Source organism: Channa argus, chromosome 16 (assembly GCF_033026475.1).
Source record: "Channa argus isolate prfri chromosome 16, Channa argus male v1.0, whole genome shotgun sequence".
Classification (NCBI taxonomy): Eukaryota; Metazoa; Chordata; class Actinopteri; order Anabantiformes; family Channidae; genus Channa; species Channa argus.
In genome coordinates, this window is record NC_090212.1 from 8,332,048 (window position 1) to 8,359,210 (window position 27,163).

General features: G+C 37.9%; 2 protein-coding genes and 1 long non-coding RNA gene across 5 annotated transcripts; 1 reads left to right on the forward strand and 2 right to left on the reverse strand.

The window, feature by feature from the left end:
• Window positions 1–2,273: 2,273 nt before the first annotated feature.
• c16h14orf28 (chromosome 16 C14orf28 homolog) lies at window positions 2,274–5,775 on the reverse strand. Of its 2 annotated transcripts, XM_067479446.1 has the most exons (6): window positions 5,469–5,775; window positions 4,708–5,229; window positions 4,302–4,391; window positions 4,073–4,207; window positions 3,166–3,369; window positions 2,274–3,042 (listed from the first exon to the last, which is right to left on the reverse strand). In XM_067479446.1, the coding sequence occupies exons 1-5, from the start codon at window positions 5,552–5,554 to the stop codon at window positions 3,186–3,188; spliced, it is 1,017 nt and encodes a 338-aa protein (XP_067335547.1). In that variant the 5' UTR covers window positions 5,555–5,775; the 3' UTR covers window positions 2,274–3,042; window positions 3,166–3,185. The 2 variants fall into 2 exon arrangements, with proteins under 2 accessions (XP_067335547.1, XP_067335546.1); XM_067479445.1 differs by having other exon boundaries at window positions 2,274–3,369.
• A 136-nt stretch (window positions 5,776–5,911) lies between these two features.
• Window positions 5,912–21,856, forward strand: mthfd1b (methylenetetrahydrofolate dehydrogenase (NADP+ dependent) 1b). 2 transcript variants are annotated; one of them, XM_067479444.1, is made up of 28 exons: window positions 5,912–6,052; window positions 10,449–10,533; window positions 10,976–11,035; window positions 11,146–11,199; window positions 11,394–11,530; window positions 11,735–11,835; window positions 11,946–12,082; window positions 12,287–12,398; window positions 12,485–12,612; window positions 12,831–12,928; window positions 13,123–13,296; window positions 13,518–13,654; window positions 13,769–13,815; window positions 13,895–14,002; window positions 14,116–14,190; window positions 14,286–14,388; window positions 14,489–14,565; window positions 14,673–14,813; window positions 14,890–14,958; window positions 15,224–15,335; window positions 15,538–15,677; window positions 16,037–16,078; window positions 16,282–16,382; window positions 16,901–17,078; window positions 17,334–17,441; window positions 17,590–17,742; window positions 17,984–18,097; window positions 18,185–21,856. In XM_067479444.1, the coding sequence occupies exons 2-27, from the start codon at window positions 10,486–10,488 to the stop codon at window positions 18,071–18,073; spliced, it is 2,730 nt and encodes a 909-aa protein (XP_067335545.1). In that variant the 5' UTR covers window positions 5,912–6,052; window positions 10,449–10,485; the 3' UTR covers window positions 18,074–18,097; window positions 18,185–21,856. The 2 variants fall into 2 exon arrangements, with proteins under 2 accessions (XP_067335545.1, XP_067335543.1); XM_067479442.1 differs by lacking the exon at window positions 5,912–6,052 and adding an exon at window positions 8,246–8,539.
• Window positions 21,857–22,206: 350 nt separating this feature from the next.
• On the reverse strand, window positions 22,207–23,411 carry LOC137101264 (uncharacterized). The gene is made up of 6 exons (XR_010911013.1): window positions 23,397–23,411; window positions 23,257–23,295; window positions 22,836–22,846; window positions 22,704–22,748; window positions 22,584–22,604; window positions 22,207–22,497 (listed from the first exon to the last, which is right to left on the reverse strand). It is a non-coding gene; the product is annotated as an uncharacterized lncRNA (long non-coding RNA).
• Between the last annotated feature and the right edge of the window lie 3,752 nt (window positions 23,412–27,163).

The window sequence follows — 27,163 nt, forward strand, 5'->3', positions numbered from 1 at the left end:
GGTGAATGACAAACTCTCTAGAGAGCATTTGCCACTTCTCTCAGCCTCATTCTTGGAACCATTTAAAAATTGCCATGTTCTAGCTTCTGTTACATCTTCCTAAGGTCAGGTCATGCACTTAGTTCTCTTCACAATAGTTGAAATAGACCATGGCCCTCTTTTCACCCTTTGGTCCATACACAATACCAACTGGTGCTATATTTAGAATTCAGGATTCAGCAGTTGTCTGTGTTGCCTCACTCAATTATGTCAACCCTTGTTCAGCCTCTATTACATTACTGCATTCCATGTTTGTCACTTCATTATGTGGATTAACATCTATTTAAAAATGGCCCTGAACCATGCAATAAAACAAAGACCTGCTGAATAGAAAATCTGTGGTTGGACAACCACAAACTTCTGTTCTCACAATTTCATGATGTTTAGAAAATAGTTGTTTAGCTTTGGTTTATAATCTCTATCATTGTTAAAATTCTGCCTTTTGACTGGTTCAGATGCCTGCTTGTTACTCACTGACCTCACCCCTAATGTGATCCTCATGTGGCCACGGTCTTGCTTGTAAGCTCAGATTTAATTTGATCAGTTTAGCTTCATGTAAAGTGCCAAAACATTTTTTTTTTCTTTCCTCCAATCTCACCCACATTTAGTTATAGAAACAACTTCCCTTTTGTAAGGATTCAAACTTTTTTTCCTCTTTCTTAATGGTCATGTGTTAGCAAAACATTCTTCCATGCTGTCAAATGGACAGACAATAAAGCACCAAGGGCTGTGCTAGCCAACTCAGGCCAAGTTGCCACTGTCACCAGTTTTGTGTCCAGGGAGAGAAACCAGACTGGCAGACTAAAGTGCTGTCGGAATCCAAGTCTCGAGTGTTTAACTGATGTACAGTCAATGAATGCACAGGAATAGAGAAGACTACTAAAGGCATGTGTGGTTTCTTGTTGATTCACTGTTCATGTTAAAAGTCTAGTTTAAGTTGCTTTGTGCACTAATGTTTGCACACTTTAACCAAGCTCTGCATTGCACTTACCAAACTCTTTGATACATATTATAATTTGTACATATGTTTTGATTTAGGCTAATGGCATTTAGATATTGCAATAAGATTTCTGTTCCCTCTGTGGAAGAACATGTTTTGTGTTTCTCTGTTAAAAAACGCCAAGGCATCTCGCGCTGCTGTAACAGAACCCTATGTCATCTCAATCAATTCTCACTGTTTGCTGGTTATGGGTATGTCTAAGGAAACATCCAATGACACCACTGACTTCATCCAACTTTTTTTTTTTTGGTTTGTTTTACACATTAATTTAGGCTAATTCACAGTTGGCCAAACTAGTGTTTTGTTTTTGGCCACATGCAAATCTTGTAAACTTGATGTGTTAACTTTAATGATGTTTGCCTTGCATATTGGTCAGGGTGTCACTGGTGAGACTTGGTTCATTGAAGAGTCTTTGTCAGTTTTCTAGGTTTATTTTGAAAGGGTAAAGCATAAGCAACCCAATTTGTATTTCTGCAAATATGTAATATTATTTTAGAAAGCAGTGTATGACATATTTATAATTTATATTACATTTAGTCTTATTTTCTGTAACTTGATTTTTTTTTGGGTCATGTAATAGATTTTGCTAGTCGCTTTAAAGCCACAGCACAAATCACACAGGCGTAATTATGTGCTCCTGCCATGATTCTTCTAGCATCAGTGTCACGATGTACAGTGTCCTGATTTCTAAGGTGTATACAAACTACTACTTTATTGGGGTTTGGAGAAGTTGATGAAAACTGCAAACGTGAATCTGCAAAAAGACAGGATGTTCAAAGGGTTTGTATGCATTTTTATTACAGCCTAACCAATGTCATGCTTTTGCCACCACTTTCACCAAAGTGCTTGTTCAAAGGGAGCAGATGGATGACTAACACCTACCATGGACTGCCACTGTTTGTCTAAAAGAAAAATCTTTTAAAACTGATGTCAATGTTAGCCAAAATGATCACTGCTTCTTTTACATTTCCCATCATGTGTCCGGAGAAAGTAAGGCGATGATCTTGAATTTTATATCCTGTGGATTTAATACTGGAAGTACAAGATAACGTTAGGTGTATAAACAGTAGCTTTTCACACTTTGTCATGTTTTGATTTGTTTTACGTACATTTTAGTCAGTTTGTGTGGTGCAGTTGTACCCAGTTTAAAATAAATGCCTGCCTTAAAGGGTACCGTCTACTTTTACGTGGCTCTTGTTATAGTTATTCATGGAACAAAATAAATTACTATGCATGTACTTCAAAATATTTTATTGGGATTTAAAAGACATTTTATGCATAGAAAATAGCCATTGAAAATGATTCGTAGTCAAGAATTTAAGCTTGAGGATTCCTTTAACAAATTCTTTGGCAGAGGCACCGTGTGATAACAGTAATGTTTTTTTCTAAGTATAAAAATTACATGTAAATGTACATATTTACTTTTTTTGTAGCGCATGCAGGATAAAGTGCTTGAACCTGATTTATCTGTATGGGCATACTACCAGTTTAAGAGACCTGGGAAAACCAGGTAATATTTAGTAGTGTCAAACAGATGGATGCTAGACTGCCATCAAGATGTATTTAAAACTTCAGTAACTTTGTTAAAAACTTGCCTCCAATTTAGACATCTTAACAAAATTAAGGATTACCCTTCAGCTAGTTTGGTTGATTCTAATCCCGAAACCACAGTAATTAGAAAAAGCACCAGTTTAATTTTGGGAAAGGGCCGATATGCATAAATCAAAACCTAAGGAGACACTTGAAAAGTGAAATACCACAGTTCATAAAAGGAATTGCACACTCTTGGTGAAATCCATACAGTTTTAAAGTCATTTGAATCTCCTGTGTGGCAGGTAATGCACACTACGCACATTTATGCATATCAAACCAGAACTATTATAGTCCATTATATTCTTGGATTCCAAGCATGCCCACACAAGAGGTAACTTCCCTTCTGCACAGTAAGAGATCTGCAAGCATTCAGGTGAAATGGAGCTTGTGTCATTCAGTCTTAAAATTAACTGAAAAAGAAAATGACAGGAAATTATTTAAAATTCTACGTATGCATTACGATTGCAGTATAGTAATGCCATCCATGGGGTCATGACAAAATAATCTTATGAAGGGTGGATGAATGATTTTACTTTAGTGCTTGGTGATGAGCTCACTTATCAGACGCACGAATGTAGACCAGAGAGGACAGCGACAGGAATTCTGGTGGCTTGTGTAACAGGATAAGATTGTCATTCCTTAGACCGTCATAGTGCATCCAGCAGCCATCTATCTGGAAGGCTGCAGAGTAGTGATGCTCTTCCTTGTTAAAGAGTGTTGCACCCTCTAGAAAATACCTGTGAAAAAGAATGTTTAACACAATTTTGTTTATACTGTACTGTCAAGAAAATTTTAAGGTCAAATGTGTTTAATAAGTAGTAAATGGGGAAAAAAACACATTGCATGAATTAAATCTATCCTGCTGGCACAAAGCCTGTAGCAAGAAACTTGCTTTTTTTGCAGGTTGAGCTTTAATCAGTTTAGTTACATCGTATCTATCAAGTGGGTAATATTTCCATCACATTTTAGTAGCTGTATATAAACCTTTTCTTATTTTTCATAACCTGCTGATAATGTTGGGTGACTTTAACACTCACTAAGTACACTCACTGGTCAATTTATTAGGTACACCTGTACACTCTAATGCAATCCAATATAGCAGCTCCACCATGAATTTCAATTTTACAATGTTATCATAATTTTACTCTCTGTTTATTATTGAGATCATATTGGGTAGTGGAGTCATACTGAAGTGCATTATAAGAAAAGGTAGTTCTTAAGTTTTGGCCCCTTTATTTTAAATAGGGTGGTCAAAACATTTAATATATTGTATTAATAACACATCTGCTTACTTGCTTAAAACAATGGCCATATAATGAAGCTTAATAGAAGTTCTACAAATTAATAGAAGTTTGCAAATCAAAACACTGGTTTGCACCACAGCGTGGCCTAAGTATGAACTTCATAGCCTTCTGGGATAAGCATGCTGATGTTGCATACCTATGCTGGCAGAGCGCCAGGTAATATGGAACATAGGACAGGTCTTCCGACTTCCACTGTTGCATGTTGAGAATGACAAAGGGTGGGGGTCCATGGCAGAAAACCCTCTGAGAGAACTCCCTTAGACCATCACATCTGTTACCAACAACAAAAGAAAAATCAATTAGTCAAAGAAGTGGAATAAGACTTCATATTCAATTTTATATTTTTGACTCTCACTATGTCTCACCCTATTTCTGAGCAGAGTAGGAGCTTTGGGCAGAAAAACCCGTCCACAGCTGACTGAATAGGGTCTCGGTGAGGCAGTTCATGAGGAGGGCTGGAGGCAACATCAGTGTGAAATGGTAAGAAAACAAAAATAAAAAGTACCCAACTTTAAGATGAAGTGAATTCCTACTTACATAAATTAGAAAAGCTAAGACAAAGTCTACCTGAGTTCTGTTTAAGGCAATATATTTTTGACTTACGATACTAAGTCAAAAATATATTGCAAAGTTACAAGTACAAAGTATCGTAAGTTACAAAGTATCGTAAGTTACAAAGTATCGTAAGCAAATATGCCAGATAAAGAGAGCAGTTGCTGCATCAAGTTCACTTCGTAGCAACAGGTTATGACACTGCCTGTCAGCACATACCTGATGTTGATTGTAGTCTTGATGAAGTCTTGGACGCGGGCTGGACAGCTCCAATTGGTGCAAAGGCTCTCCTGCACGGTGGACATGATGTTCTCCAGGTTCTCTGTGAAGTTCTGGTGCTCATTACCAAACAGGTCAATCTCCAGTGCTGCCTGATGGATCTCTGAGCGGTACTGTCTTTTAGACATCCTGTCCCAAATCCAGAGCATCTTCACTGTGGTGTAGTCACAGGAATCCATCAGGTAGAGGAAATACTCCACAAACTGCTTGCCCAGGAAGACGGACAGCTCCCTTGAAAAACCCTGGTTTTCCCGCAGGATCACGTACAGAATCATGAGGAAGCCATCAATAGTGCATGTGTTTTTTAGGTTGATCTTGACATATAGGGGGGTACATGATATAGCTTTCCGTCCTGCTTTGATGGTAAAGACACCACCCCATGGGAGCACAGGCCTCCAAAAGGAGCGGTCTTCTTCATTGTTGTTAATTGAGGCACGGATTTCTTCAAACAGTGTCTTCGACCTGAAATGACACAATTTTAGGATTTGAGCTTTTCGCTAAATGTGGACGAGGTATAGTGCATCGATGTACTTGGACTGGATCTGCTAGCCGGCGGAAACAACATAAACAAGACTATGCAAACAACTACAAGCTGCGTTACGTTAGCATACAATAACAAAACAAACCACTCTTAGTAATCCTTCCGACAACAACAAGTTAGATTGGATTCGACACCATTAAAGTAGCTGCTATCAAATTACCTTTCGAAGTGGGTGATGTTCTCAGTGTATGAGAAACGCGTTTGTAGTTCTGCTGTGTCGTTCAAAGCACAAAATCTACTCCTCATAGTTCTCCGTTTGTCTTCACATCTTACATGGAAGTAGAAACGAGATTAGTATTTAAAGTATTTTCTCGCACTTTGTGATGAATAAATGATGATACCATCCAAACCAAAAAAAAAAAAAAAAAAAAAAAAAAACATCGCACAGAAGTCAAAACATAAACTAAACAAAGCTAAGGGCTTTTTGAAAGATACGATGCTGTATTCACAAAACTCGACATTCTTCTTCTGTATTTATTTGGCGGTGTGAAAAGAACGTATATGCTTTACCGCCGCCTACTGACACGAATAAAGAAAATATGGCGTTATATAATCATATGTTATCAAGTAAAAACATAGGCACTACTTCTGTAATGTGTACAAGTACAGTGGTAGGAACAGAGGGAAGGAGGATTTCTCACAGCTGACTACTTTGACAGGATTCACACTACCAGCGGATGAGCACACTAAAGAAAATCAAAAAACTCCATTCCGGTGTTCTAAAAAAGGCAGTGGAAGGTGAAGGTGGGTCTCTCACCTTCTACAAAGTAAAAATTGTTATTTAATGTACTAATTTCACAAAGGCTGATTTTAATTTTCTGCACTAACCGCTCCAAGATCATTCATGTGTAATCTAAATAAATATGTCCTCGGCGTGTAACGTAGGTGTTGCTTGGTTGGACAGTGCATAGAGTAAGTGTGATTTTTCTACATCTCACTGTCAAATGCCCCGTTTATATCCGTGCCATGAACACGGAAGCTTAGTATGGACTATCTTCCTATTGGATTATAAAACAACATAATACTGACAATACTGTATACAGAACTGTCTGAAAGGACTAATAATTAACAAGCAGTAGAAGACAGCAACATGTCAGTGAAGCATCTAGCCTGCCTAACCAATAGAAAAGAAGCTTAGCTTACACTCTGGGGTGCCCTCAGTTAATCTGGGTTGCTCTTGCTGCACCAGGTGTACTGACAGGTAGACACTTTGGCACCTTGGTGTAGAGCTGGCCTAACTGGTCAAGGAAGGATCTCGTCTCCAGGTGCCATTTAAGCTAACCTCTGGTCAGACCTCACCAGGACCCTAGGTGATGTGATGCACTCTGTGCACCGCCTTGTCTAAAAGTGCCACCCTGTCATCACTGGTGGCCAAGGTGGAATCTCCACTGTGCTGGTAATGTGCACGTTAAATGGTTGTCAATCTCCTCCAGGGAACAGGGTTTAGGACCTGAAGAAAAAGAAAAAAGAAGCATGAAGTCCATTGGCAATGTACACTGGTAAGAAAAAGTTGGCAACATCAACACATTTTGTATTGTACTACCTTCTGTTGGTTTCATTCAATCAAATGATTGGAAATGGGTCACAAAACGAAATAATGAACATTTCGTTTTTAGGCATATTTGAGCACAAAATAATGTTCAAATCAAACTTGCGTGTTAAACTTTAATTACTTTAAAAAGATGCTCTTTGCAACAAATCTGTGACAATCTAGTCATCAGTATTTGCAGATATTCAGGTGTGATTGGTGATTTAGTGGATGTGTTTGGTTTAACACCTGCGAGGGCTTGCACGATCACCCACACTTGAATTTTTGGTAAATGAAAAGTGTAAGATGCAAATTTGATTTGACCTATATTTGATGCTTAAATGTAATTAAAAATGGAATGGGTCTCCAATTTGTGTGTTTTATGGTCCATTTCCAACCATTTGATTAAACAAAACCAACAAAACATAATAACAAAGGTGTTTCCAAACACTTTCTTGCCAGTGTATGTGAAAAGGACAACCACTGAAATGAGAGCTCTCACTTTTATGACATCAGACCTATTCCTTTTCTTTATGTGTTTTTATTTGGTGGTTTACAAACACGTTGTACATTACCCATCTACAGAATTAAAATACATATGACTGAATCCTCCTACCTTAATTGTTTTGTGATGCAACCATCCCCCCTAAAACCAACATGGACTAAATTCAATCGCACCGGTGTATGATTGTGTGTGATTTTGAGTTTAAATGGGTGAATAAGAAGCAATGTAAAGTTCTTTGAGTGCCAATAGGTAGAAAAGCGCTATATAAGTGCAGACCATTTACCATTTACCATTTAAATTTCTTAACGTTTAAACTTCATGTAATCTCTTTCCTGTTTCCCTTTAAACATTAGTCTTTGGCTGAGGACACTCCATTATTACATTTTCTACTGTTTTCTCTTACTGTTTTTCTACTGTTTCATGCTCTTTACAGTGATCACAGTCCTGCTGTATGTTTACCAATAATCCTAAATCATTCTCTGTGACCAAATCTCATCCTAGACCAAGGTGTTTTACTTTAGAGGTTCTCAGGTGAGCACCTTGCATGCCACCGATGTGTGAGTGTGTGTGAATGGGGATAGAAGCGCTGTATATAAGTGGCCATTTACGTTCTGTAAGTTTTATTTTATTCCATTATTCAAATATATTAATTTTTCTGTCAATTCCCGATTGAAAACGACAATGTAGAAACTTACTTAGTGCAGCTAAACACAGAATAAATGATGGCCTCCTTTATCCATGTCACACATGTATAATAATTTACTTTTCATGTCAGGACCTTCCGCCCATTCTGCTACCCCGCGCGGGTGGAGCAGCAGATCCGCCAATATTATTGGTTAGTGTTTTTTCGCTGCATGCATGTTGCATGTTGTGATTGGCTATTATAGTTCCGGTAGCCCCGCCACTTGGATTGTCATCTACGCTCACGAATGTTTAGGGCTCCATGTGCACATTGGCCTTGATACTCTACGCCAACGCCATTCCTCAAAATTTATACGCCAGGTTTTAGCGGAAGTGTTTCTTTTGCGAATGGGGTCAACTCTCGACACCTTTTGAATCAAACTTAAGTTTGTAGAAGAGCTCCCCGTGCTCCGCATATTGGCAGACAGCGAGTGCAGGAGACACCAGAATCTTTAAACAGCAACTTCCCGGACGCAGAGATGTCAGCTCAAATCATAAGTGGAAAAGAAGTTTCAGCGTAAGTAATACATTTTCATCCGGTACATTTTGGGAATGCAAAGATCGGTGTAGCCTGTAGAAGCATAGTGGACCGGCTAACAAATGTTATAGGGAGCTAGCTGAAGCTAACAATCTCAGTCACATTAACTTCTTAGTTAAAGTTAACGTTACGTGAGTCACAATCAAGTTCTATAACTCATTCCAGCCTTATGCACGTTTTATAATTGGATTATATATTTTTGTGCTAACTAAGTAATAGAGTACTTTTTGTACATGGTACTGGTCACTGGTGGAGAGGGTACCTGCAATCTCTGCTGTAGTTTGTAGATAACCACATACTGAAAAATCACTGAGTAATGCATGGGCTGATTTTTTTTCGACAATAATGCAGACAAACGTAGTATGCATGAGTTGGCTAAATGCACTGACCTGTCACCCCCAAAAATCTGGTGGTAACTCCATCCTTTAAGTTTGGGCATTGTAGTTTTTGGAACGAATGGCTGCAGATCCTGCAGTATTATGAAAGAGTCTGTGGGGGTATAATATGATCTTTGCTCCAGTGTCTTCAAACGATGAAGTTTACAAGAACTTACATTTTCAAAGTATTTTAATATGTTTCTAATTTCATATTTTATTTATATGTTTATTAGAGTACAATCTGAAAATGGGTTACTTATGTCTTAAATATTTCAAATTTTGAATGCATGTAAGATGTATTTCCAGAATTTCGTACAAATTTATTTAACAAAACCTGCTCCCTTCAACAAAAAATGGAGGATATTAAGCATGTGTTTGTCACAAGACGTGACAGCCTGCAATCTGTTAGCTACCCTGACAGTACTTAACTCAATAATTTTATGCACCAAAGACACAGACAGTGTCACATGTTACCAAACGGTTGTTCCTTCAGTTAGAGGATTTAAACATATTAACTCACAATACAATAGCTGACAGGCCATGGATTGTGCTGGTTAACAGACCATTAGAGAACTGAGATAAGCTCTTTCTTTCATGAAATGCAGTTTTCTTTCCTGCTAGTTATCCAAAAGTGTGTACTTTATAGAATGTTTTTATTTTATTTTTTCTTTGATTAACACTGGGACAACAATGACGACTACTACAATACAGTATGCTATTTAAAATGTTCATGTTCATTGTAATATGTCCATAGTTAATAAATGACCAGCAACGGCCTAATAAGGGATCACTTTGATAAGAATTATTATAATGATATAATATGTTATAAAATTCTCAGTGAATGAGGTATAGCTTTAGTAGATGACTCTTATTAAGGTCTTTCTTTAATATTTTTATACCATATCATTTTAGACTTTTGAAAGTTTAGGGTTGAAATGCCTCAGGTTGAAGACTTTAAGATCCATGTTGCTAGAACATATTATGAATATTTGAACAAAACAAAAATTAAAAGGTTAAATAAAAAATTCTTTGAATGGTCTCTAGCAAAAATCCTGAGGTTACTTGAAAGAAAGAAAGTTTAAATTGGTGTCACTCTGTTAGTGTAATGTTAGTCATTTCGCTTTGTCTTTTTCTTTTTTTTTTATCTGATTAGTTTACTAAACTTTGTCTCTTGAAGGCTTGATTGTGGTTTATCTCTTCACTCAGTGTTTATCTCTTCACTCAGTGAATTTCTCCCAGTGTTTGTACCTCTATATAAATAAAGATAAGACAAAAACCAGCGATAACTCTTTTGAAATAACTATGTCCTGGATTCTCATGTGCAGCTTTCATCATTTACAGCTGATGACTAGAAGATGTATTATCCATTTCATGTTTCAAATGTGTCTCCATGTTCAGATACACACTATCATTGATTGTGGATCATTTCTTTATAGTGCTGTATGAGTGGTAAACATGTGTCTGCACAGAGATTTAAAGTGGGGTTGTGTTGTCTCGTCTTGTTTTCTCAGCCAGGTTAGAGCTCGTCTAAAGAAGGATGTGGAGCAAATGAAGCTTCAGAATCCCAATTTCAGACCTGGTCTAGTGGTTCTGCAGGTCAGTGCAAAGTGAGGGTTAGGTTTTTAGATCTTTTTTTAGATCTTTTTGTGTCTAATCCTGCTGGCCTTCCACTGGAGATGGTTGGCAGGTAAGGGCATGGGCTTGTCATGTGTGCATGACCTTTTGTCATTACATGCTATTACATGGATACAGAGAGCCAGATGTACATTAAAAGAAGTGTTGAATAAATTTGATTCCACCACAGAAAAAACTGTTGGTTTTAACCAAATATAATATTCACAAACTCAGTTAATTATAGTCTTTCTGTATACTTATTTCATTAAGGGGCAGTAAATTAAACAAAAAGGAAAAAGATTAAGCTGTGATTAGGTGGGTTTTTGGTTAAGTGGGTTCTCGACAAATCACATGGTTGGTGGTTTAAGTACTGGTTCTTCAGGGCTATATGTATTGAGTCCAGTGACATTATATATCTTTGCAGGTTGGAGACCGCGATGATTCAAACCTCTACATCAGTATGAAATTGAAAGCAGCAGCAGAGGTACAAGAATATTTTTGGATAACTGAGGAATTATCATGCAATATGTACACCACAACTCTGCAATACCTTGTCTTCATTTTAAGCCTAGCCTTATTTTTATTTATATGCAGATTGGAATAAATGCCACGCATATGAGACTCCCTAAGACGGCGACAGAGGAGGAGGTGAGGAGAGTTTTGAATAGCTTGTGTAGCGAATTTTTTTTATTCATCTGTGTGTGTGTGTGTGTGTGTGTGTGTGTGTGTGTGTGTGTGTGTGTGTGTGTGTGTGTGTGTGTACACACACACACACACACACACCCTTTTGTTATAATACTTAATAAATCTGAAACCATAGTGTAAAGTTCATTTCTTTGTAGGTGCTTCACAGTATCACAAAGGTGAATGAGAACTCGTCTGTTCACGGCCTCATTGTGCAGCTGCCCTTAGACTCAGTCCACAAGATCGACACAGAGAAGGTTACCAACGCCGTGTCGCCTGAGAAGGACGTAGATGGGTAAACACACATACATAATCTAAACATCAGAATACCCATTTTTAACATCCTTTTTCCACTGCTGTTTTAAATCAGGCTGGTATGTTTCTTGGTTTCCTTTTGAATCTGATTAAATAAATAAATCTTACTTGAATTCTTCTAGACTTTTTAACATGGCTATGTACCATATTTAAGGTTTCTGCATGTGTTTTTTGTCATTTCTAGACTAACTAGTATAAATGCAGGAAAGCTGGCTCGTGGAGACCTGGGAGACTGCTTCATCCCCTGCACCCCAAATGGCTGCATGGAACTGATCGGACAGACTGGTAAATTAAATTACCAACACGTTTTGAAATAACAACAGAAGTCAACAAAGACTATGAGAAAGAACTGAAAGCATTGTCAGTGAATTGATGGTTCAAGTGCTTCTCTACAGGTGTGTCTGTGGCAGGAAAGAGAGCAGTAGTAATTGGTCGTAGTAAGATTGTGGGCGCACCGATGCATGATTTGCTGCTGTGGAGCCATGCCACTGTCACAACCTGTCACTCTAAGACTACTGATCTTGCTGCAGAGGTACAGAAACAACACCTCTATCCACCTTAGCTAAACATCTCGGATATTGCTGAAGATATCTAAAGAGATTTCATCTCACTTCAGCTTCCCTTATGTAATACCATATTTTGAAATCTGCTATTTCGTGTTGTTGGAAATAATACCTTACAACTCTTTTGTTCATTATGCAGTGATTTATTTATATCCATCATTCTTTATGTATAGGTGGGACAGGCAGACATACTGGTTGTTGGCATCGGAAAAGCAGAGATGGTAAAGGGAGAGTGGATCAAGAAAGGAGCGGTGGTCATCGACTGTGGCATCAACCACATTCCAGGTTTGTAGTCTGCTACAAACGTTTAACTCTGGAGTTTGCTTGTGGAAGTAGGTGGGGGTTTTTACATTAAAGTTTCTCTGTGTCAGATGAGACTAAATCTAGTGGGAAGCGAGTGGTAGGTGATGTTCACTTTGCCTCAGCCAAGGAGCGGGCTGGCTTCATTACCCCTGTGCCTGGTGGTGTGGGTCCTATGACTGTGGCCATGCTGATGGGGGTAAGGTCCATATGTGGAATGAATGCATTTTGTCAGAATTTGCCCAAGCCATAATTTAAATTTCAACTAAATATTTTTTATTGCTAACAGACAAGCATTAAAAACGCAGTATATCAGTTAGTTTGGGAAATGTAAACCTTTTGTTGACATGGTGATATTGCAAAAATTCCATTAACTAAATAAACAAATGAACATGAGTTTTGTTTGTGTTTGTTTAGAATACAGTGCTGAGTGCAAAGCGTTTCCTTGAGATGCATCAACCAGGAAAGTGGAACATTTCCTATACAAAACTCAACCTCCAGAAACCTGTGCCAAGGTTTGTCTCCCTCTATGTCATGTGCTTTGGTAACTTCTCAACAATGGCTTTGTTTAATTTAATATTCTTATATTAAAGTTGCTTGTTTAATTTTTATAAAAGCTCTTGAAAGCTCTGAATGTGCTTTTTCTGTCTTTGATGATCCTTCTTTTGTACAGAATGAGATTTGTGCATTTTCTTTATAACTTCAACAGCGACATCGAGATCTCTCGTTCCTGTGTGCCCAAGCCCATTGACTGCCTGGCCAAAGAGGTGGGTCTTCTCACCGATGAGGTGCAGCTCTATGGCAAGACTAAGGCCAAGGTCCAGCTGAATATCATCAAACGCTTGCAGCCCCAGCCAGATGGAAAATATGTGGTGGTCACTGGGTATGCTGCCAGTACTTTTATCTGCTGTACTTTAATAACCTGCAGGAGTTTTACAACAGGTTGTTGTTGGTGGGTTTTCGGTTACGGATTTCTGCCTGGGAGAAAAAGTTTTTTTTCCTGAATTTTTAATGTTGTGACTGAAATTACCATCCAACGCACTGAAATACATCTGTTTGTGTTTGATTTTGTCATTTCTATTATTATTTTTTCCTTGTCTACAGCATTACACCCACCCCTCTGGGTGAGGGAAAGAGCACCACCACCATTGGTTTGGTCCAGGCCCTGGGAGCCCACTTGAAACTCAATGTGTTTGCTTGTGTCCGACAGCCTTCTCAGGGACCCACATTTGGCATTAAAGGTTAGGTTGTGAAAAACGTGCACTTACAGAGGTTGCAGAGATTACAAGCATTTCAAATAAAATTTAGATTTATTAACTTGTATATTTATCTGTAGTTTTGTCTTCTGCCTGCAGGTGGTGCTGCAGGAGGTGGATATTCTCAAGTCATTCCAATGGAAGAGGTTCTGCACTGCTGTTCCACACTGTGCTGTTTGTTTAGAAATAAAAAATAACATTCTTAACGAATCTTGTTCTTTTTAGTTCAACCTCCATCTCACTGGTGACATTCATGCCATCACTGCTGCCAACAACTTATTGGCTGCTGCGATCGATGCCCGCATTTTCCACGAGGCCACACAATCTGATAAGGTGGATACTTATTACTTATTTCACAGGATGTAGATGATGTACATAGTTGAACTGCACAGACTGAAAATAAATTAAGAATTTACTGTTATCTTTCTCTTTGTATGCATTCTTAGGCTTTGTATAATCGCCTGGTTCCTATCAGTGGTGGAGAGAGGAAGTTCTCCCCCATCCAGCTTAACAGACTAAAAGTAAACGATTACATCAAAGATAAATAGGTTTTGATTACCTCACAGTGCAGAGCAGAGGGCACCTTTTAACATTGAAACTTACTCCATTTCCGTAGAAACTGGGCATAGAGAAAACCGATCCCAATGCTCTGGCTGAGGAAGAAATCACTCGCTTTGCCCGCCTTGACATTGATCCAAGCTCTGTTACCTGGCAAAGAGGTATGGGCGTCTCTTAGTCCTCATTAATCTCATATACGCTGCCTTATGTGTTTTGGATGCACAGTTTTAAAATGCTTGTTATCTTTTTGCTTCCCTTCAGTTTTGGACACCAATGATCGATTCCTAAGGAAGATCACTATTGGCCAGTCGCCAACTGAAAAAGGATACACAAGAGAGGTTAAAGAGCTTGTTATGCAATAGGGCCACAATGGGCCCCCCAGTAGCAATAGCAGTTGTGGATGTTATTGATCAGAGGATGTCCATTTCCTCTCTCTGTCCTCTAGGCCCAGTTTGACATCACAGTAGCCAGTGAAATCATGGCTGTGCTCGCCCTCACCAGCAGCTTGGAGGACATGCGGCAGCGTTTGGCTAAAATGGTCGTGGCCACCAGCCGCAGTGGACAGCCTGTCACATCTGAGGACCTGGTCAGTGCATAACCTGACCGTCTATGTGAGAGTTATGGAATGGAATCCTCCGCTAATATAATATTATGTTTTACAGGGTGTGAGTGGTGCTCTAGCTGTGCTAATGAAAGATGCAATCAAGCCGAACCTGATGCAGACTTTGGAGGTAGGTCAAGCACAGCACGTTAACCTCTTTGGAGCTTTACATACCAATATATCATGACAGCCCTTGGACCTTTTGATTTGAATTTGTTTGGATTTACACTTTAGAGTCAAAGCTTCAGTCCTTCTAGTTCTTTGTTCTTGTTACTTTTAAAGTGGCTTAGTTTATTTTTTTTTAATAAATCTTTTGATCCATATCTCTGTGTGTGCCAAAGAGATGATTTTGCCTTGAGTTATTATTTTTTTTTTTGTATTGCATGCATCCACAGGGAACCCCTGTGTTTGTTCATGCTGGTCCCTTTGCCAACATTGCACATGGCAACTCCTCCATTCTGGCTGATAAAATAGCTTTGAAGCTGGTTGGACCCGAGGGCTTTGTGGGTAAGTGTAACTGAGACAGTGGCTCTGTCTTAACATATGTTGATCTATATTAACTAGTTTTGCTGATGTACTACTCCATAACCATGGTAGAGCCATTGTTTATACTGATAGAATAAGTGATGGTGCAGCAAATGTAAACAGATATTATCTGCATCTGCAATTCTCTTGCTATCTCACAACCCCTGCATATTCTTTCCAACAGTGACAGAGGCTGGGTTTGGTGCTGACATTGGCATGGAGAAATTTTTCAACATCAAGTGTCGTTACTCGGGGCTAAGGCCCCATGTGGTGGTGTTGGTAGCTACTGTCCGAGCCCTGAAGATGCATGGAGGAGGTCCAACAGTAAGTAATGTCAGGTTCCCACCAAGCCAACCACCAGCTTTCCAGTGCCAAATGATGCGTGTTGCTTTGTTTTGAAAATCACAAAAAACATTACATTTAGTTTAACATGACTTTGATATTACTTTCCTGTTAATTGTGTATTTTGCACAAAACAGGATTGGTTGAAAGCCCAATCACTGTAATTACATTTTCGTATTACATAATTGTTAGCTTACCTGACAATGATGAGGGAAACAGCTGATTAAAAGCAACTCAAATAGTCTACATTGTGTACAATATAATGAATTAATAGTAAATATTTTATAAATTAGTTTTTGTTTGTTAATTAACTGAAACATTGTGGTTATTGTTTTGTTCAGGTCACTGCTGGGGTACCACTGCCCAAGGAATATATTGAGGAGGTATTGTGTAAGACCATAATGTTGTCTTTATTTAAAATGAGACTTTTCTGTTAAGTTGGTCACCACGTGGAAAACATGCATTACATGTGAAATGCTGCACAACAGTTTTAGGGTTTGTACATTCCAGCATATACAGAAAACTCCTGTACATTGTTGAGCTTTCTGGCCTTGTCATAAACTAATGAAATATTGTGTTTGTGTAGAACCTCGGGCTGCTGGAGAAGGGTTGCAGCAACATGAGGAAGCAGATAGAGAACGCACAGCACTTTGGCGTGCCTGTGGTGGTGGCTGTCAATGCTTTTAAGTAAGATGATGATATAGTAGGAACATTATTAAATATCTGTACAACTATAGACACACACAGAATTGCTCATATTTTATTTAAAGCTGCTTTATTTATTTAATAATGGTTGAAATGTGACATAATAAACCGGATCAGTTTCAGCGTACAGTGTTTTAGTGACCATTGATATTGGTCTACTATTTTCTATTCAGTCTCACTATTCTCATTAGCACTTTTTGCAGCAGGTGCTTGTATAGATTGAGTTTTCATAAATCTACTGTACACTATTACCTTTTTGTACCCAGCATCATACAGTAGAAAGGTTATTTTTAAAAGAAGTGAAAGGAGCATGAATATTGGACTTTGTTTTAAAGACTGTTCAAATTAAATGAGTAATCCGGATAATGTGTCTTGTCATATGACAGTGTTTTCAAACATTACTAGAAGCCATTTATTTTCCTCCTTCCATTCGAATAGAATCTTCATTGTCTGTTTATCTGTAATAAGTTGATTGTTTTTTGTACTTGATCATCCTGCAGAACAGACACAGAGGTTGAGCTGGACTTGATCTGCAGCATTGCCAAAGCTGCTGGAGCCTTTGATGCTGTGCGATGCTCCCACTGGGCTGAGGGTGGAGCCGGTGCAGTAGCCCTGGGTCAAGCTGTCCAGAGGGCCTCCAACGCACCCAGCAACTTCAAGTTTCTTTATGACTTGGAAGTATGGGCTCGATCTAAGCTGCAGCGCATTGCTTCTGTGTTTTCCTTTATTTAACTTGCACTATTCAAAGATGGATAAGAATATAGCATAAGGAGTAATTTGATTATTTAGTATTATATTTAATTTATGTTTAGGCTCTATACTCATATTAGGTAATGAAAATGTGCACATTTCATCTAGTTGCCATTTATTTGCATACATATCAACTAAAGATATACACTGATGGCTGTGTCTATATTCCTCATTCCATTTAAGCTGCCTATTGCTGATAAAATTCGAATAATTGCTCAGAAGATTTATGGAGCAGATGATATCGAGCTTCTCCCAGAAGCCCAGCACAAAGTGGAGCTCTACACCAAACAGGTCAGCATCCTTCAAAGTCCATCTGTTGCTTTTGTTTGGCACGTGGACCTGTTCATTGGCTGCTCCTGTCAGAGGCGATCATCACAATGAGATGGATCAGCCTGTCCGACAGTTTCACTACATTTTATGTGTCATCTTCTCCCTTCAGGGTTTCAGTAGTCTCCCAATCTGCATGGCGAAGACTCATCTGTCGCTCTCTCATGAGGCAGACAAGAAGGGCGTTCCCACTGGGTTTATTCTGCCAATCAGAGACATCCGAGCCAGTGTGGGTGCTGGTTTTCTTTACCCACTGGTTGGCACGGTAAGCAAACTGTGGCTCTCCTTTCCATAGTTTTCCTCCAGAATCATCTGACTGTGACTGTGCATGTGTTCACACTCAAACTGGATCATACAGTTTGTGTAAACTGAATGCATGTAGTGACTTAGAAATGAAAGTAAATGACTAGACCCATACATGATCAGTTGGTGTAGACTTTTCGGTTTCAGCAGTGTGTCTATGATATTGTCATTAAAACTGCTTTCTCTCTCTGCCTTTATTCTAGATGCCCACAATCCCTGGTCTACCCACCAGGCCTTGTTTCTATGATATTGACCTGGACCCTGAGACTGAACAGGTCAATGGGCTCTTCTAAAACAGGCCTCTGCACTGTATGATGGTAAGAAGGGAAAAATGTGCATATCCATACTGATATTGACATGAATGACACAAAAAAGTTGCCCTTTCTGTATTTTTTCTTTCTCAGCCCATAGACATGGTTCAGCACCCTGAATTCAGCCTTTATGAAGTGCGATGGACTAATAACTGGAAACATCCCAGGCTCCTCTGCTGTTGTTTTTGTTTGATGTTCACTCTGACTTTATACATAATAGATCCAGACACTGGCTGATGAGTAAATCAGGAAATCTCATTAATCACACTTTATCCCCATGAGATCCTCAGAAAGTGCACCACTTGTTTTTTCATGTCCCAGAACTTACATTAATCCTTTGAGCATAGGCAAATACCAGTTCACTGTCTTTAAAAAGTCTGAACTTGAAAAATTATGCATCTGTACTAAATGTGTATTTTTTAGCAATCCTGTGACTGATGCTTGTCAGATGTATTAAGTATTTCTAACACTTCATTTTAAAATGTTTTGAGGGGCAAACTGGCACAGGTGTGAAAATAAAGTGCCATATTGAGATTTCCAGATTTCTGTCAGAACATCAAATAAAATCTTCCTCATAGGAAGTCACATGAACAATGTTTTGAGGTGGGATTTATTTTTTAAAAATCTGTTCATAGAAATTAAAAGCTTTTATCAGTCTCACTATTCCATCAGTTTTATGCCTTTAAAGTTGTTCATGTCTTCTGGAGACATTTTAGGCAGCTAAATACTCTTTGGGCATTTAAAGGAACAATATACACATAAGAGCTGTTTTTCCCAAGTTCAAATTAAATAATTTAACAACCTCAAGTGAGCCTCCAAATAGAATGGTCAGGTACCTTCTCACTGAAAAAGTACTGGGTATGTATTCCAGCACATGGTAGAAGTTCTGATTGTAGTTGGGGTTTTTTTTTTTTTTTTTTTTTTTTTTTTTTTTTTTAAATTAAGCTTTTTCAAACAAGATATATGTTCAATCATTTCAGAGGCTATGACCCATGGGCCCTTCGACCGTACGACTCCGTGACATGACTTAGTCAAATCGTTCAGTGATCCATCCCGCAGTAGCTGTGTAGAATAATAGATATTTGGTTTGCAATTACAATAATACACACCGGCTTTGCAATTGGCTGGATCTCATTAAAAAACAGAGGCTTCCAATTTTGTTCTTAGACGTAATTGTAGAGACTCCTGTCTAGCATCTCAAATGCTAGACACGTCTGTCCCATATGGTTAAACTGCTCAAAGAATTTCACCAGGATAACATGGTCTGGATTTAAAAAGCTAATCGACTTTAACATAAACATCTGGAGAGTTAAAGAGGAGAAATTGCAAAACTAGGTTGTGATCTACAGTATCATAACAGTTCATGGTCCACATCGCCTGAGCATGAAGATATAACCAAAAGGAGTTAAAAGATCTACCTTCTTCTCAGTGTTCTGGACAATATCGGTGTCCTCCTTCACTGTCTGTTTTATTGCCAGCTTTTGACACTTGGCCACTTTACCAAAACAGCCTAAACCAGTCAGCTCCTGAATAGAGTGATCAGCACAGCTGTCAAGAGTTTGACCCAGCGGACTCTCAGGTGTTTTCACTGTGACCCCTGAGACGGTGAATATGCCAAGAACATATGTAGCCAGTTTATTTAGTGTGTGAGAATCAATTAGCCAACAAACATGAACAAACGCACAGCTAAACCTTGAGCTGTGTCTGTGTATATCTGTGTCGGCCCATGTCAGAAATAAACACAGATCAAATAAATGCTATACATAAACAAAATAAAGATTTCCTTTCAGAATCTGTAAAGTAATTTAACTAACCGGTATGTGGCATTTGTGCACAAGGCAGACCTTCATGAATGTGTAAAACAAATTAAAATTCATTTTCCAATTCACAGGCTGCAATAAATGAATAAGTACCATTTAACTTATTTTTTTTTAATGGATGTTGCGTGGGGGGTCCGGGTGGGTCAATGGGTAGAGCATCGGGTTGGGATGCAGAAAGCCACGGGCCTGGATAAAATGGAAGGGTAGGAGCAGGAAGGGCATCCAGAGTTAAAAAATAAAATAAAATCATGCCAAATCAACGTTTGGAGAGCGTTCCACTGTGAAGACCCCTGAAGGGACAAGCCGAAAGCCCCTGATATTTGGATGCTGCATGAGTATACATGCTGTTTTTTTCCCATCCAATGCTGATCTACCGGGATGAAAAAACAGTCCTAAATATCCCCATAATCACACTATTTATGTTTGTCTCACAAAAGTACACAATTATATTAACATTCTCTATATCTGTAATATAATATCTCATGCATCTCTAAATGCTTAGCAGTGACATCGGTGACATTTACAAATCTTTGTGTTCTTTTCCAAGTAGTGAAAACAACTCTGAGGCTTATTTAAGGCATATCTGCCAAACCCATAACATTCTTTTATTCTTTGTGTAATGATTCTTCCCTATAGTGTAAGTGAGGAAGGCTTGAAAAGACCTGGCATTTTGTTTCACTGCTATGGTGATGACTCAATAAGAAGAATGGCTTCTCTGTCACTTCACTACTGAAATGTTTAGAGGACATTAAGGCCTGGGTGGCTCTTTTTACATTTTAACGACTCAGAGACCGAGGTTATTGTGTTGAGAACTAACTCATCTAATGGGACTGCCCCTGTAGACCTGGGACCCTTGACTGAATACGCCAAATCTGAAATTATTAACCTTGGGTTTAAAATGGATACAGACCTGAAGCTTGAAAGCCAGATCCCGTCTGTTGTCAAGTCTAGTTTCTTTCACCTGAGGCAGCTGGCCGAGCCCATTCTTACAAAGCAGCACTTTAAAACAGTAATTCGTACCTTCGTTACCACCCGGCTGGATTACTGCAATGCACTTCATCTTAGCGTAAGTCAGTCGTCAGTCTCTCGACTGCAGCTTGTCCAAAATGCTGCAGCACGTCTTTATACAATATGAGCACATTTCTCCCATTTTATCTTCACTTCAGTGGCTGCCTGTGCAATTTAGAATCCATTTCAAACTTCTTCTATTTGGTTTTAAATATTTAAATGTGGCTGCCCCACTGTACCTCTCTGAGCTTCTGCATCCAGACGTTCCACCACAGTTGCTTAGATCAGCTGACGGGCTGCTTTTTTGTGTACCAAAAACTAAACGTAAGCACAGAGGAGACCGTGGATGCTCCAAAGCTATTGAACGAGTTGACCTTGCACATCAAACAGGCCTCATCCTTGCCGGTTTTTAAATCCTTTCTTAAAACCCACTTGTTTTCATTGGCCTTTGAAACAGTCTGATTTGACATTTTATTATTTTATCTGTTCGTTATTTTAGTTATTTATTGTTATCTGTTTATTGTACAAGTTTTATGCTATTGTATACTTCTTATTTTATGTTTTTAGTTGTCAACTTAGTTGTTTTAAAGCGCTTAACAAATAAAGTTACCAAAGAACATTAGATGAAACTCAAATCCTTAGCTGCAAATTTTCCTGTGGTAGGTGTCTTGAAAGAACTTATTAACAAATGTTGATATAAATCAAAGATAATTTATTCAGAACTGGGTGGGTATCGCTGTCGCCTCACAGATAGAATGCCCCCAATTCAAATCTCTGGTTTGCTGCGGCCTTTGAGTGTGGAGTTTTTCCTGGGCTTGCGTGGGTTTCCTGCCACAGTCCAAAGACATGTTTGTTAGGTTATTTGATGACTAAATTGCCTGTAGATGTGAATGTGAGTGTGAATGGTTGTCTGTCTGTGTATGTCTCTCTGTGTTGGCCCTGCGATAGACCAGTGTCGTGTTCAGGGTGTAGCCCGCCTCTTGCGCAAGGACAACTAGGATTGGCTCCAGCCCCCCACAACCCTGAACACGATAAGTGGTTACAGAAAATGGATGGATGCATGGATGAAAATGTAATACTTCCCTGTATGTACTTTTTTGTAGAACTTTCACTAATTTCACAACACATTAAGCAACTGCTGGTAAATATGTGCAGTACTGAGGCACCCATTCTTCTGGGTGAAGGAAATGACACCACCACTATTGCTTTCCTATGTCTGTCATGTCCATATAAGTATTTTGTTTGTTTTTCTTTACATATAAAACAGTAGTATATTTAGTGCATGTGCATGTTTACCAGCTTTAACATTTATTGAATGAAATTCAGTGTCAATGAATTACAAAACATTACATGCATCTGTTGTGTATACATGGGTATAAAATCTTCACATATGACAAAAAAAAAAATATTTTTCTTGATTATAAATTGTATTTCATTCTTTATTGCTCATGGCTTTTGTCACTATTTATGACCAGTCTGACCAGCACCACCAGCATGTTTGTCTTTAGCTTCTTGGCCATGTCCATGTCCATGACCAGGGCCATGTCCATGTTCTCCCTTTTTCTCTTGTCCTTTTCCCTATAAACAACCAGAAGAACAATGACTCACCCTGATTATGAAAACACACATAAATGCATGTATATTTTAAATATAAAAACTCATACCTTTCCACACTTTGCTGCATCCTATAAAGAATAATATCACATTAACAATGGTGCTAAAACATTACTGAATAAGCAAGTATCATAAAACAGTTTAATGCACATATTAGGAAGATGTCTTACTCCGCCTCCACATCCAGCCTGTTCTGGCTTCTTTGCTTTGTCACCCTAAAACAGTGAAACAGCTTTATAAGTACATATGTTTTCATGCTGTTAATCAGTTCCAAAGCAGTGTAAGTAAAGAAACTGACTCACCGGTTTTGCTGCTGTGAAAATTAGACAAAAAAATTTAATTTAAACATGGAGAAATTGATATAGAAAATTCACATGAAATAGAATTAATAAGTGGGCAGTTTATGAAAATATCAAAAACACAGCCAGTTTTGTTAAATCTAAGCCAATGCTGCACCACTGAATCTTTCTGCACAAAATAAATACATAATGCATAAATGCATGTATTTCAAGACAGTATATACACAGCAAGTAAAAAAGCAAAATTACCATTCAAAATGTAAAAATTAAAAGTAATTCTGATATTATGTCAGAGATTTGTCATATTGTTGTCAAAAATGCAGTAAATTATTAAAATATGAGATGCTTAGAAACTGAATAATATTTAGAATTTACAATTTTTTAGCACAGACATTTATTTATTTTATAATTAACCAAAACTTACGATCACTCATTTTGTCTTGTTGCAGTAGAAAGTGCTTTTCTGGAGAAAGAAAAACAAAAAATAATATATTAATTATTACGTTCATAGCAGTCACTACAAGTAAAAAAATAAAAAAATAAAAAGCAGAAAAAATGACATACCTGAAGCTGAAATCAAACCGTTTGTGTCTTAATGTGCGTATTCACTCTGTATTTATATGGCATCCTAGGAAAAGTGGGTGTGTTAGTGCTGTTATGTGACTGAATGGATATAGGTGTGGCTGGGGAAACAAATGACAACTACGTGTTATTCAGAGTGGTTGGCAGTTCCTCCACAAAGGGTTAAATTAAGGACTTGCACGGACACTTGAATTCAGCTACCAGGTGATGCAGGCCAACCTGTTATCGTTCGGCCCAGCCTTTCTTCTAGACAGGAGCTTTTCTCAGACACAAACACCTACCTGCACAACTACTTTCTTGCCCCAGTAGTGTATATTTTGTAGTAATACCATGCTGCCTGCTGCCTGTTCAACATACCACTATTATATTTTAGGACAATGAAAGTACTTTGTTAACATTACAGAGATCAAGGTTTTCCTTACAATTACACTAGTATAGCATTTAGCATTAAAACCTTTATAGCTTTGCTTCATATTTTAAAAGTCATAGTTTTGCCTGTACTGAGGGATGACAGTGAACATTAACTACCTCTACAAATTCCTGCATGAAGACACAATTTATGAGTGGGAGGGTTATTCTACATGGCATGTCTTTGCCTGTAACACATTGTTGCCATATTGATCGGTGCTGACATGTAGCTCTGCCATAGTGGGTTCTTTTGGATTAAAGTAAAGTTATATAGTTATAGATATTAGTCGTAGCAGCAACAAAAACTTCATATTGAATTTGTTTCTGTATGTCCAAGGTTCAAAAACAGTCTGCTTATGTACATACAGATGGACTAGTAAAACAAAAAAGCACCATACTTAGTCTTGCATGTTAAAAGTAAGTGCTCACTGTTATGAATGCATCTATTTGTTTAAACTTCAGTGCAAATGTGTGTAAAGCAAACAGATCCTGCATGTAGGCCTGTCTCCCAGAATCTGCTGTGACAGCCTAATTAAAGCTACAACTAAACTGACTCTTAACTTAACCCTTGCGTCACACATCAGATGCTTGCAGAATTGTAATCATGGAAGATGATTAATCTATACGTACTGTATATGCAGTATACTCCAATCGAGGTGGAAATAATGCATTTTTAATTTTACTTAAATTTCCAAAGATATTAGCAGCAAAATATACTTAAGGTATCAAAAGTACAAAAGCATCAGTCTGGCCTTAGTCATTAGATTCCTATTACTTATGTGTTATGCTGTATGTAACATTTAACTAGCAGTAGAAACATATAATATTTTACTTATGTAGTACTTAGTTTTATTGATGATTCATCAAGTGAAATTATGTTGGAAGTTGCTGGCTGCATTGCCAGGTAAAGATGTGTTTGCACATATTATTCTGTAAGTGAAGTAACATAAAATGAATAATAAATAAATAAACTGAGGAAATCAAACTTTAAGCAGTGTGTATTAAGCTGTGTGTATTAAGCCTAATCTCTACATTAAACCAGTTTTAAGTGACATGTGAGTCAATTATTGATAATTGGTACACACACACAGTTGTTTGTAACCAGTCACTCCCTGTTCTAACTGCACTGACAGTAACACTAGCCTCTTTGTCACTTCACATGTTTACTACAACGCAGATAACAACTCGAAGACACCCCTTTCATTGTCTTTTATTCAAATGTGTATAAAACGTCACATTGGATGATCGAGATAGTTCACTTGAAGTCAGACAGACATATTTTAACAGCTAACAGCTGAATGGCATCTTGTGGTACACACCCATTATTGTGTCCTGAAATGATCTTTTCATTATTTTCTGAACTGCAGACATGTCTGAAATACTAAAAGACATTTCAAAGATATTCTGACTGATTTCTTTTTCATGTCAAAGCAGATGATCACACAGAAATATTTGCACTTGTGCACCAACTTGAAGAAGTTTTAACGTAAATAGGCACCTAGTGTTCTGTATGTGGGGAAAAACATTTAATCTCAGTTTCATCTGAACATGCACAAACAAGAATTGTTGTGGTGCATACCTTTCATACAAATTGTAGGCCATCTGCTTCAGCTGCAGAAACCTTATATCATTTTTATTTCAGTGAGACACTCTTTTTTTCATTACAGTTCATTACAGTACACTGCCAAATACCCACATCCTTTCATATAATGTAGGTAAAAGTACTTTCAAAACTTTAGACAATTATTTGTCGGTAACTTTGGGTTGTGTAATAAATATTTGAAGGTGTGAACCACAAAGTAAATGAGCATGAGTCCTAGCATGCCTCACAGCTTTTGTTGATAATACAAATTACTCCACTGCTTGCACAATCGACACTGAGGTTTGAATCTTGCCATATAAACAGTCGTCTTTAACTGCTCCGATGATACGGGTGGTGGGGAGAGCAATAACTTTTGGTTGCATTCATCCAAAGTCAATACACAAAAAAGGCCATGCGTTTTCATCCCCAACTCCATAAGAATTACTCACTTGTTTATGTTTGGCTGAATGCAATGTTCTGCACCTCTGGTTATGTCTAACCAGCCATCTATAGCCCAGGATTACAGGTGGTAGAAGTACACAAATTCAATACTTAACTAAAAGTGGAAGTATTTGTCTAAAATAATACTCCAATACAAATACAAATATCACGTCAAATTCTTTACTTTAGTTGAAATACAAATGTACAAGTACTCCACTAAGAAAAAAAGTATCATAAACAGTACTGAATGTGATGCTTTTTATTACACCCATCCAAAATTCTCATCCCCATTCTTGCTACTCTCTAAAAGACAATTAAAAAGAGAAAATAAGTCAAAGTTTCTGAGCAACCTTTTGTGGAACAAAAACAGCACACCAGGGTAAATTTGAGCTGATATAACCACTTTATGACGTCACTGGCAGTTAATCAACAATAATACATCTTTATTTAAAATAAAGTAAATTAGATTTTGTATTCAAAATCTTCATCTGAAAAAGTAACCAAGATGTAAAAAATATGGTGGAGTAAAATTGCAATAGAAAATAGCTCAGTGATCAGGTGGACCCAAAGCAAGACATGGGACAGGTCAGACGTTTACTCAGAAAACAGACCAAGAGGGTAGTCAGAAGGTCATAAATCAATAGTTTAGGGTACACTAAGGTCTAGCATGCAGTGTGTGTCAAAGGCACATAAGACCAAGTGCACTTTTATATATACTACCACGCTGGCGCATGAGCAGGTGAGCAGAGGGGTGAAGGATGAGAAAAATGGGACCCCACCCCAGTCACACTGCTCCAGAAATAGTAAACATTCAGCATCAGACAGAGAATTCATGAGTGAACTGAATTTTTTTTTTTTCAAACAAAGAATCTGTTTACATTTACAAAAATGATCTTAATCTAGATTAAATTTTTCCATCACAAATTGCACAGACAGTCTGTTGAAAGACACTCTTGGTGAGAAAATAGAAACATTTGACAGACTTTTATTCTAGATTTTATTTTTTAAAGTTAGCACTTTGGAAATATTATTAATTTTAATATGTTACAAATTAATAATAATAAAAAAAATCTATGTCTTTTGAATTAAAAAACAAAATATATCATCATTGTTTTCAATAAAATCTTCTGCTTCTGTGTGTAGCTGCCTGTATGTGCGAAAAGCAGCGACCTCGTTTTGGGAGCTTCAGTATAATTTATGAAAACAGGTTTGTTCAGGATCTATTATAGTGTTGCAGGCTATGGTTCACAAATGATGTGTCACCACCTTGTGGTTATAATATAAAATTGCTACTTCTAATGTCATCTCGATGCAGTGA

What these genes read in the sequence shown, in the direction of transcription:
- c16h14orf28 (XM_067479446.1), bottom strand. Translation starts at nt 5,554, where the DNA reads ATGAGGAGTAGATTTTGTGCTTTGAACGACACAGCAGAACTACAAACG. An exon ending in CTACTCTGCTCAGAAATAGG is followed by an intron (nt 4,208 to 4,301) that starts GTGAGACATAGT and finishes TGTTGGTAACAG; the next exon opens with ATGTGATGGTCTAAGGGAGT. An exon ending in CTGGCGCTCTGCCAGCATAG is followed by an intron (nt 3,370 to 4,072) that starts GTATGCAACATC and finishes TCTTTTTCACAG; the next exon opens with GTATTTTCTAGAGGGTGCAA.
- mthfd1b (XM_067479442.1), top strand. Translation starts at nt 8,502, where the DNA reads ATGTCAGCTCAAATCATAAGTGGAAAAGAAGTTTCAGC. An exon ending in TGCATGGAGGAGGTCCAACA is followed by an intron (nt 15,678 to 16,036) that starts GTAAGTAATGTC and finishes TGTTTTGTTCAG; the next exon opens with GTCACTGCTGGGGTACCACT. An exon ending in TGGAGCTCTACACCAAACAG is followed by an intron (nt 17,442 to 17,589) that starts GTCAGCATCCTT and finishes TTCTCCCTTCAG; the next exon opens with GGTTTCAGTAGTCTCCCAAT.